Here is a 12,176-nt window from a genome sequence, read left to right as displayed (position 1 = left end):
ATGTTTTCCAGATCTCCTCACAGAATCACAAGTGAAGTATTTAGCTCCACCGTTGGATCTTTTAAAATGTGTCAGTAATGAGTGCACCTGTGAGGTGAGCTGGAAAACGTGAACTGTTGGTAGCTCTCGAGGACTGGCGTTGGCTACCCCTGCCCTATGTTCTGGGGGATCCTCTGTGTCACGACGGCGAGGATTACCCCAAATGGTGAGGTTCGCGGCTAATGCAGGGATTCGCGCGGTTTTAGCGGCCGCTTGCGCCATTTCCCCCTCGCGACAAAAGCCTATTGAGGTGGAAACGGCGTGTGCAGGGGGGGGGGTCAGTTAAATACTGCCCAATATGTTAGTGTATGCACTATCTGCATATAGTCATCAAGCAGCTAGGCGTAATTCTATTTCCAATTCCATTGTGCCAGTGTCACAGTAGACATACTAGTAAATGCTTGGATTAGTAACTGTGAGCTGGTTCTTATGACGTTGTATTTGTTTACACCATCTTACTGATCCGGAACTTAAAGCATGAATCTTATCCCTGCTTTGCCTTCTCTCCCATTGCAGTTCTGACTGACCTCCTAGAAGCAATGCACAGCCTCCGAGACAGATTTGCAATTAAAGCAAACTGTCAGTGTACCATTAAACAGAATTCCCAAAGTGGCAAGTTCCCGGCAATGAATGGAGTGTCGCAGGTAAGGCTGCATTACCAGCATCCATACTAGTGATTGCTGTCTGAAAATCAGCAAGTCACATATGTTCTGTGTACGTGGTGGAGTGAGGATCATAAAGTGCTCATACCCAGTAATTTTCTGTGTAGTCCTGATGCCCCTTACACACAGGACAATTGCACCTTTGTGCTGAGCGATCTAGTTAAGCACAGATCAGCATGCAGCGATGTGTGCTGAGCGATCTGTCACGGTCTATTTTCTCTGGTGAGAGAAGACTGGAGATGACTAGATGTATACTGCAGACTTTAATGATCTTGCCTGACTATAGCGACAGGCGGGATCATCGCTTCAGGGCATATACACTGACCGATTTGTGCTTCATTTCTAAGCAGTCTAGCCAGATTGCTTAGAAATCAAGCTTAAATCTCCCCATGTGTATGTCCCATAAGATTCCTCCGGGCTGATCTGTGTCTGTCACATAACTCTGGATTGTGTCAGTGATAGATCTCTATTCATTAATTCTGCTGTTCTCTGGTGCTTAGGGCATGTTACACATTTTGCATGAATAAGAACATATACAAAACAAGGATATGATGTGACTGAGTTGTTTGAACACCCTACTTCTGCCAAATAAGAGCAAGAAGCATTGTCTGGTATTATATATAGACTCTTGAACCTCAGTACACCCTCTCTCTGCAATGAGCAAGCGTTGTGATCCCTGTTATGGGGGAAACATTTCTGAAGCGAGTGACTTGGTGGAATTAGTGTGCGTATGTATGTGTGTGTGTATATATATATATATATATATATATATATATATATATACAAGCAAGTCTGTATAGTCCGGCACTCAATGCTGAAATAGGAATTGCCCGTGGTGCCTTCCTTGAATAATAATTATGCGATGGTCCTATTGCGCCGGCTCCCAGCCACAAATAAGACAGGCGGCACTCCAACGGATTGAGGTAAAAAAGAAACGGTGCTTTATTTCATAGATGCGGCTGCCTACGTTTCAAGACCTCAGTCTTGTCCTCAGGGCGTGCATATACACATCACTTTCCTGTATATGCACGCCCTGAGGACAAGACTGAGGTCTTGAAACGTAGGCAGCCGCATCTATGAAATAAAGCACCGTTTCTTTTTTACCTCAATCCGTTGGAGTGCCGCCTGTCTTATTTGTGGCTGGGAGCCGGCGCAATAGGACCATTGCATATATATATATATATATATATATATATATATATATATATATATATATATATATATATATATATATATATATATATATATGTGGGGTGTATGCAGGGGGAGAACTGAAGTAGGTAGTTTCTACTTGTACACCCATGCCAAATTACTCCTTCCATCCTCACTAGATCATGACCTCACTATTACCACATAGCCGTTATGTCCTTCGTTGCCTTGTAATGGTTAATTACCAGTACAGTAAGAAAGGCGTGTTCTGGCGGCTGTACAGAGAAGTTGGTCACGGAACAGCTTATCTTAAAGAGTGAAAAATCTGTTTTCAGTTTACAGAATATTTCAGCGTGGGTGAGAACATACTTAGATAACACTCTGAGGGGGTTTGGTAATACTCCATACTGACGTCCCAATAATTGCTGGTGTAACTATATGCTTGCATTTATGGGATGTTAGATGTCGCCTTATAAGCTGCTGCTGTATTATTTTCTCTAGCGATACTTTAAAAGATTCTAAATAATGAGAGGGATGGTCTTTAATTCTGTGTATTTTCTGTTAGGTGTTGCAAAACGTCCTGAATCACAGTAACAAGATATCTCTAAGCTTGCCGGAGTCGCAGCAGCATAGTCCTTCTCAGAAGCCTGAAACCAATGGTAGCGTGAGTCCGGGGAGTGACACAAGCACAGACAGCAAGCTGACGTCCTCAGAATCCCATTCTTCCCTGCACTGGCTGGCGGACCTGGCAGAGCAGAAGTCTAGGGAAGAAAAGAAAGGTGAGTGACTACGTCAGGTATTAATTAGCCAATGAAACCTGTAGCAGCAGCCGCAGAGCAGTTCCCAACATGTAGAAACCGGCTAGTGTTGCGGTCATCAGTTGATTGTCCACATGGTAGAATTCAGTCAAGGGCGAATTCGTTTTCCTGGCCGAATCCTGCACTTCTACTGCCGCACTTTAAGATACCGGGGCAAAAATGATTGCTACCACATAGGATAGCAGACCCATCTTTACAAATTGGGCAAGAAAGACTGCAATTGCCAGCGTTCGGAAGCCACAACAGCTGCAATTTGCACCCTTCACTGGCAATTGAATTACCCCCATCACCCTGTTACCCCCATCCCCCTGTATGATGGAGATCTGGACACGTTGTGTGTGCCTTGAAACGGTCTGTAGACCACTTAATAAATTGCTCTACAGTGAACATCAATCTAGGTAACATAAAAGGTGGCTTCCATTGAGATACACAAGTCTGGTTTCCCTACATTATAAGACCTGTCTTCTTCTCTTATATTTACAGGCCGCTGTAAAATTACTTGTAGCGTCATTATAAAATTGGTTTGGTCTCTTTATCGCTTTAACACCTGTAAATGTTTTTCACCACACAGAGAATAAAGAGCGTCCAGTTGTTAAACATATCAAGGAAGACCAAGATAATGAGACCGTAAACTGCAAATCCTCCTCACCCATATCACAAAACAGCGAGCAAGGCTCCACCCTGCGGGACCTGCTGACTACCACCGCCGGCAAGCTGCGCCTGGGGTCAACAGATGCCGGCATCGCCTTTGCGCCCGTTTACACGGCAGGAAATCCAGTGAGTTTTTGCTAAATTCTGGACCCCATGTACAGACTTTTGTGATCTTTTCTGTAAATAGTTATACTGTGCTCTTCGTTCTGGGCATATCTGTTTTGATGTTCACAATATTTGAATTGCAGAAATCATGGGTAGGAAAAATATGCTGTAAAGGGAAAGTAATTCTATATCAAAACAGTTCTCAGACACCAACTATGGGCCAAAGACAACCAAGGACTTGGAAGCAAATAGCTAACAAAGTTGTCTTTGAATGGGAATTGCAGGAGCTGTGCTTAATATTTAATTGGTGCAGACAAGTTAAATCAGGCCTGAAACTGGGTAGAGGGAGCCGTTAAACCTTCCCAAGCAATCGTAAACTGAATAGGGAAATATATCAAGATAGATATTCCACATGACCGACGCTAAAATAAAAAGCAGCAGTAGTGGCTCAGGTGTCCATACATCCTTGTAAGTTTGATTTAATAAACCAGTGTCGGATTAGCACTTACGGTGTGCTGGGAACAGGTTATTGATGTAAGAAGTCCTGTGAGTGCTGCCACTGTATGGATTGTATGTATGTAGAGAGAGAGAGAGATGGGTAAGGTAATAAACATACGGCCGCACTCTAGAGGACTTGTGAATAATGATACAAGCCCATTTTGACAGTCAATGTTTCAGAACTTTTAGCGTCAGGTTATGAGTAAAGTTCTGTAATGTTGATTGGCTAAATGGGCCCCACGCATGCTTGCCTAAATTAATTCCTCTTGTTGAGGTGGTCATAAGTTGGTCACCAAGTTGCAATTCTTTCCAGTTTAGCATTGGATTACTGGATTGAATTAATATGGAGGTGCGGTGAGAACACCGGCACTGGAACTTTTGAAGACGTCAGGATCTGATGTCTGAATACAAACAGCCAGCACCGCAATCACATAGCACCCAACATGACCCGCTCCAGGAGGGAAACATTGCTCTGTTTCTGGACTTTCCTTTTAATGTATGATAGCGGTCACCTGTGGTGAAACACCTTTCTTATCAATTAACCTGTTTAAAACCGGTGATGGCAATCATACATTAAGGAGGAAGTCCAGAAGCAGAGCATTGTGTCCCTCCTGGAGAGGGTCATGTTGGGAGGTATGTGATCAGTAAGTATGCAGGGCTGAATAAGGGGGTGTTAGGTTTAGGCACTAGTGGAGGGACTTGGGGTTAGGCTGCTGGGTGGGGTTGGTTAGAGTTGGACTGCAGGGATGGGTTAGGCTTCGGGCGGGATCCGGTTTAGGCGGCAAGGTACAGGGGTTAGGTTTAGGTACTAGCAGGGGGGATAGCAACAGATGGGGAGTGTTGGGCTGTTACAGGGGAGGGGTAGAGGGAGACTAATGGAGCCCCTGTCCAGACTCTCCATATTTTGATGCCAGGATCAGTCTTTTTACCTCCAGCATCTACTGCTGGAATATCCCATTTATACAAGAGCCAATAACTTGGTAGCTCTGACGCTCTCTGCAATCTCATATGTAGCCAGCTAGAAATACTTCCAGCATCTTACTGCACACTAGATATGTCACTTTGTAAATACATGATGTTGTCCTAGGGACATTTGTTGGGTCTTACTGAACGTATTGTTTGTGCATTAATAACAGAACGGTAAAGGCGGCCGGTCTATGCCAAACATCTTGGATGACATCATCGCCTCAGTGGTTGAAAACAAGATTCCTGCCACAAGGCCACCTAAACCCATAGTGAAAGCTGAGCCAAAAGAGGAAATGCCAGACAGCCGCAAGCCGTCGCCGGATGAAAACACGAGAACACACAATGATATTCCACATTCTTGGATCTGTGATCGGCACATTTTATGGCTAAAAGATCATAAACATAACAGCAACTGGAAGCTCTTCAGAGAGTGCTGGAAGCAAGGGAAGGTTAGTAATATGTTGCTAGGTTCAATGAACTAACAGCACATTCTCTGTACACACGTAGTGTTCAGTACAAGCATTGTGTGGTTACACCTACTGTATGTGATACTTTATAAGCTTAAGGTAATGATTGTAAATGGGTTTTTCTTTACCACGCCGTGTAGACTTTCAAATCTAATGTTCCTTTAGGACAGTGGTTCTCAAATCGGTCCTCAGGACCCCCCAACAGTTCACGTTTTCCAGGTCACCCGACAGGTGCACTCATTATTCACGGACACATTTTAAAAGATCCACAGTTGGGGCTAATAACTTCACTTGTGATTTTGTGTGGAGACATGGAAAGATTTTTGCTCTAAGGCTGATCACAGCGCTTGGTGAGCAGCCTTTGTCACGGTTGTATGTTTGGCTTTGGACATAGATGTGAGCAGACTGATGTGTAATGAGAATAAGTGTCACATGGGAGTGAGGCTTTTGATCTCGGCATTCCTTCGTCACATGCATCACTACCCACTTTGCAGCGCTGCCATTGCTTACTTTATCTTTATTTGATTTGTTAATACTCTTGCACAATAGTTTATTAGTTACAGAGACTAGTCTTACCAATAAACTGAAAAACAACAGTTGATTCCCAGCTGTTGACAGATGTCTGACATTGTGTTTATATCTTCCTGTGAAACGCAGCTGCCTAGAGTGTACTGTTTGGGATACTGACCAGAACTCTTCTGCAAACAGTGGGAATTAAAAAAAATATAAAAGGCTAACCACTACCCGACACTAGAGGCCACACGAACGACAAATTACTCATTTGTGTGCTAAATGATGTCATAACAAAGTGAAAGCAATTTTTGTAGGGATACTGATCGTTTTCAAACTTGTTGGCTATGGAGGGAGCTGTTAAGACAGAGATTGGAGATATTTTAATGTAATCGATCCTATCGGAGAACCCTATTATTCATTGGAAGTATGTGTCACTTGTCTGTCACCCATCTGATGGTGCTGATGGGAAATATATGGCAGGTCGCCTTTATTATAAGCCCATGCAACAGTTGTTATAGTGTTATCAGGCAGAGAAGGGAAGCTGAGACTCTTCTGGATCTGGTGGATTCCAGCATGCACCAGAGAAAGAAATTGTCAGCAGATCATGCTTCAAACACACGGACCACCCTATCTATACAATGGCTGCTTTTGGTCAGCAGCCGTGCAAACGCACATATCTGTTCAGTAGTGTGCGGCCAGAGATGGGATGCTTATTTTACAAGGATATTTTGCACTCCGCAGGAGTGGGTTGGTGCATATGGTTATGGTGCAAGGGATCTTATTTATTTATTTTCAGTAAAGCGCAGCAGATTCCGTTGCACTTTACAATTGTAGACAGTGACAAAATTGGGTAACAGACAGACTTGGAGGTAAGTGGGCCCTGCTGCGAGCTTACAATCTATAGGGACATAAGAGGGAAACACAAGGACAGGCACCACGCTATATAATACATAAGTGCCTCAGAGGGTTATGCATGTGGAACTTAAAAATGATAGGCTTGCCTGAAGAGGTGAGTTTTCAGGGAAAGCTTGATAGTTTGGAGGCTAGTGGAGAGTCTTATTGTGCGTGGAAGGGCATTCCATAGGATGGGAGCAGCCCGATAAAAGTCCTGTAATAGTGAATGGGAGCTGGTGATCCATGCAGAAGAGAGACGAGGAGTGGTTGAGTTAGGAGAAATTTTTTGATGATTAAAGAGATATATGCTGGTGCAGTATGGTTAATAGGTTTATATGTGAGTAGAAGTGTTTTATATTAAATACGGTAAAATACAGGCAACCAATGGAGGGACTGGCAGAGCGGAGCAGACTATGAGCTTCTAGCTAGGAAGATCAGGCAACGAGCAGGCTGCCAGGATGACCACAGTCCGCTCCTGCGTGCTTTCTCAAACCTTCTTGTAAAGAAGTGTGACATGAATTACCATTTGTATCAGCTGTTATCGGTGTAGTGGGAAGCTTACAGTTCCCCTAAATCACTTTGTAGTCTCTGTGGAAAGATGATGTATTTTTTTCACAGATGTGCAAATAAGAATGCCAAAGTTTCATGTTGCATTAGCAGTAAAAAAAAAACGACTTCATGTGCTTCTAGACAGCCTATATTATATGGCAACCAGTTGTCTGTTATCCGGGGCATTGGCCATGGGTGTGATATGATTCACCGACTTTGGGATCCCGACTGCCTGGTCTCAGACAGCGTGGCCAGCGCAACAACGCCCCTTGCGGGCTTGCCATGCTGCAGGCACGGTGGCTCAGTACGCTCGCCATCTATTCTATTCTCCCTCTATGGGGGTCGTGGACCCCCACAAAGGAAAATAGCCGACGGCTGTCGGGAACCCGGCTGTCGGTGTTTTAACAGTCGGGATCCCGACGTCAGGTTAATGACTGTCGGGACCCCGTCCGGCACCCATTGGCCATACCATGATTATACCACTCTGTATATTCTTGCCAATGGTCATTTCTTTTGCAACAAAGTCCGATAGATGGTCACATTCACATTATCGTTTGTATGACACATGCACACATTTAGAATTGTTGTAGAAGTCAGTTTGTGGAATAAATTTGCATATTTGTAACGTATGCTCTTGATGCATCATCATATAATCAGATTGCAGTAGGGAGTAGGAGATGTCTAATGCCATCTGTTTACATCCTCACATCCCAGTGGTTGCCAAGCAACAGCACAGATGTGTTTGAATAGACATTAATACTCTGGTTATAATAATACTGCATATAAATGACTACTGCTAACTACTATGACCCCATATATAGAGAGAGAGATTCGCGTTTTGATCATTATTACTTTTTTTTTTTAAACATTCAATGGAAAACACAAAGTGTAGTGTACAAAGCCACTATAAGAATGTGTATTATATTTTAATGTGTTATATTTTAATATTCGCTTGACAATCGGTAACCTCTCCAAATGCGATCTCATCAGCAATGATGTACAAAGCTGCACCTGTGTTTTTGGTAGGGTCTAACCCTGTATTGTATTGTTTTCTCAGACTGTTCTGGTCTCTGGGAACCAAAACAAAATGAATGCAAATCTGTGGAAATCCGAGGCAGTGAGCAATGACTTTGGGGACCACCAAGGGGATCTTCTGAACTGCAAGGAAGGAGTTGTGTCAAGCGGCAACGTGAAGGATTTCTGGGATGGATTTGAAGATGTCTCCAGTAAGTGTCATTATGCAGAAGTGCACAGAGCAGGCAGGAAGAGCGAGAACTTGTGTTCTGACAGTCACAAGGATAACACTGGCTTTGTCTTCTTCTCCCTCTTTAAACAGAGCGGCAAAAACTGAAAACTGGAGAGACCGTGCTTCTGAAGCTAAAAGATCAGCCTTCCGGAGATGACTTTAAGAATATGATGCTTGTGAGGTAACAGTGCTGAGTGGCTGGTGTGTTGTGTCTGAGTTTCTGTCATTAAAGGATAAGCCAAAAAAAGGTTGTTTTCTATCCTGCTAATGAGCAGACTTACAAATGTCCTGGTAACCCTACGGTCATAGTACAATCCTTACCAAAGCCAAATATTGGGGGTATTGGTTCATTGGCATTGAGGGTATTACGGACACGGTTCCCAGAGGCATGACACTTGTATAAAGCTGAGAAGGCCCTAGTCCTGAGATCTATCATAAATCTGGTGAACAGTTTGGCATCTAGTGACTTTTAATCTATGTTCTATTTGATTTCATCTCATATAATTATATTGCCAGTAAATAAATTGCTTCTTCTTTAAGAAACAATTGAATATTTAGTCAGCGCTGGTATTCCTTTCATCCACTTTTACAAATCTGTCTCTTTCGATTGTGCTCATAGATCTCTCATGTGCAACAACAACTTGATATATTATTATCTATCTCCCCTGTAAGGGTAACGAAGTAGCAAAGAAAACGATAATGCTGATATATAGCGTATGATACATAAATCAGAAGTTGTTTACTGTACAAATATTTGTAAATGCATAAACAGGCGGCAAGATAAGTTTCTTTAGTAATCACTGAGTCGGCACACTTTTTGAATTGGCTGCATGAGACTCAAACAGCCATCAGGGTAATGCCACAGCCGGGGACACTTATTATATAAGGTCCCGCGGGTAAAGCATTACCTCTGTGGCTTGTCAGCCTGGGCCGGGTCCCTAGGGGAGAGGGGACCAACCCAATAAATGGGTCCCCCCCTCCAGGGCGACACCGGCCTGGGCTGAAGCCTGAGGCTGTCCCTGGCACCCCAATAGGCTGATAATTAACAAAATCATTGGTGGCCAGTGGCCATATAGATAAACCTTAATCATTGGTGGTACAGTGCCCCCCCTCAAATGTTTAATCATTTGTGGTACAGTTGCCCCCCGTGCGCCCCCCCCAGACTCAGACTGGAGATGGCGGGCACGACGGGTCCTGGAGACGTCTTGTTTCCGGGCGTCTTCAGCGGGACTTCCAGGCTGCGTCTTCAGCGGGACTTCCAGGCTGCGTCTTCAGCGGGACTTCCAGGCTGCGTCTTCAGCGGGACTTCCAGGCTGCGTCTTCACTGACAGTTGCTCAGATGGCCCTCCCTGCAAATCCCCGCACAATACATGCGGGAGATGTGCAGCAGCATCTGAGCGACTGCACTGAATTTACGGCGGGTCCGTTCTGAATCTGTCCAAGATTCAGAATGGTGGGGGGGCGCGCATGTAAATCGCTGTGTGGGCTACACACACAGCGATTTACATGCATTTTCAGGCATTTTCTGAGTGATTTAGTAAAATCGCTCAGAAAATGCCTGCAAGTCACCCTGTGTGTGGGGCTCTTTACTCGGCATGCATCATAAATGCACTTATAGACAACCGGTTTGTGGCGTTACCCAGTCTGCATCAAAACTCAGGTGCATCCATACCTGAGAGTTAACTGCCAGTAACATTTCTTCATCGTAATGCCACAGTGCCCCCTTCAGGGCATTTGTATTGTGAACTTTTTTCCTTAAATAGTTGTAACAGTTGCACCTATTTCCGCGCGTTATGTCTATCAGTAGCCATTACTGAGGCAAGCCAATTGTTTTGTGTAAAATGTCAGGTGACATTAAGGGGAGAATTTAATAGGATGAGAGATTTGGTAAGAAATCTCCAGTTTTATTAAAGCGGCAATCATTTACACTTCAAAATCAAACTGGGTTTGCAGTGTAAATGATTGCCGCTCTTAAAACAGATTTGTTACCAAATCTCTCACTTTCTAAATCTCTCATCCTATTACATTTCACCCTGAATGTTTATAGCGCTAGATATGAATTACTGGACACCCATTGCCAATCACACCATACACATCATAATTGATTAAAACGTGTGCGAACGACTGGGCACACGGTTTTTGGCACTCAAAAGATACACTTTGGGTTGATTCCTGCCCACCACCTCAGAATGATGCAAGCAGAAATGATGGGTGCCAGCAGAGAACCCCCCCCTTTTATACAGTGATAAGAAGCAGCTGTTTATTCCAAACACTTCCACTGAAAACCTTTTTATCTCCTCAGGCATGACGAGTTCTTTAGGATGCTCCCAGTCCCCGAATACTGTAACCCAGATGGGAAATTTAACCTGGCTTCTCATATGCCAACTTTCTTTGTGCGTCCAGACTTGGGCCCAAGGATGTGCAGCGCGTATGGTAAGTTGATGCTTAGTAACTATATAACACAGATTTTTAGCTTTGTATACATGTTACCTCTTTGAGGGATTATAACTAGTATCAGCCAGGAAAATGTTACAGAGCTGCTGAAGTTCTTTAAAAGGACCTGTCGTCATCTTCTCTTCACAGAAGTTTTTTCCCAGGACTGTGAATCAATTGTAAAGCTGTAACTAGATATATTCCCAGGAATGAGACATTCATATATTCATAACATAAATATTCTTGACATTCACGTTTAACCCCTTACCGCCGCAGCCTGTTTTTGCCTTCCTGACAGAGCCCTTTTTTTCAAATCTGACATATATCACTTTATGTGGGGATAACTTTTTATTGCTTTTACTTATCCCAGTGATTTTGAGATTGTTTTCTCGTGACACATTGTACTTTAAGTTAGTGGTAAATTTTGGTCGATACAGTCTGTTTTTTTTGTGAAAAATACCAAAATGTCGTAAAAAAATTGAACATTTTGCAAAATGTTAAATTTTCTGCTTGTGAGACAAATAATCATACCACTCAAAATAGTTAATAACTAACAAAGACCATATGTGTACTTTATTTTAACATCATTATTTCAACCTCCTTTTATTTTTTTTTGGACACTAGGGGGCAGCAGAGACAAAATTATACACAGAAAACGCTGCAATTGGCTGTTCACATTTGAACAGCCAATCGCAGCGATCGCCGATGGGGAGGGGCATCGCTGCCCCCCCTGGGCTACGAGGGAAGATGTCTGCTGTCAGGGACAGCAGCCATCGTCCCTCTGTCACCGCGTCTATAGACGCGGTGACAGTTTAAAGTCATGACGTACATTTATGCCATGTGTCGGGAAGTACATCCCGGCCATGATGTAAATGTACGTCAAATGTCGGGAAGGGGTTAATAATTCTGCGTACATGGATTAGATACTTAGATATGCAGATTAATTTCCCAGCTGACTTTGCACTAATCGTATTGCATAGGGCCTAAAGGTGACCGTACGCCTTAAGACTATCTGGCCACCATACAACTAGGTGGATGGTGTGAATGAAAATCTGGTCATGGGTGTCGGCCAATGACAATGGACCATATGCTTCTAAGCGCTTCAACACTTGCAAAAACGGATTTCATCACTTTGTCTTAATGACCCCCTTTGGTCAGTTTTCTGGCACTCGGGGGCAAATTGTTG

At 43.6% G+C, this 12,176-nt stretch overlaps 1 protein-coding gene across 4 annotated transcripts in view; it reads left to right on the top strand.

The window, feature by feature from the left end:
* Positions 1 to 12,176, top strand: part of JMJD1C (jumonji domain containing 1C) — a 228,243-nt gene that overhangs the window by 205,017 nt on the left and 11,050 nt on the right. For all 4 annotated transcript variants that reach the window (XM_083149157.1, XM_083149158.1, XM_083149155.1 and 1 more), the window contains 7 exons: positions 556 to 683; positions 2,416 to 2,629; positions 3,240 to 3,445; positions 5,059 to 5,337; positions 8,369 to 8,537; positions 8,648 to 8,738; positions 10,860 to 10,990. In XM_083149157.1, the coding sequence (XP_083005283.1) occupies positions 556 to 683; positions 2,416 to 2,629; positions 3,240 to 3,445; positions 5,059 to 5,337; positions 8,369 to 8,537; positions 8,648 to 8,738; positions 10,860 to 10,990 (1,218 nt within the window). The remainder of the gene's footprint in view (positions 1 to 555; positions 684 to 2,415; positions 2,630 to 3,239; positions 3,446 to 5,058; positions 5,338 to 8,368; positions 8,538 to 8,647; positions 8,739 to 10,859; positions 10,991 to 12,176) is intronic.

This window comes from Crinia signifera, chromosome 6, assembly GCF_055691185.1.
Source record: "Crinia signifera chromosome 6, ASM5569118v1, whole genome shotgun sequence".
In the NCBI taxonomy this organism is placed as follows: Eukaryota; Metazoa; Chordata; class Amphibia; order Anura; family Myobatrachidae; genus Crinia; species Crinia signifera.
Note: the sequence above shows the minus strand (reverse complement) of the source record. Positions and strands in the feature narration are given on the sequence as shown.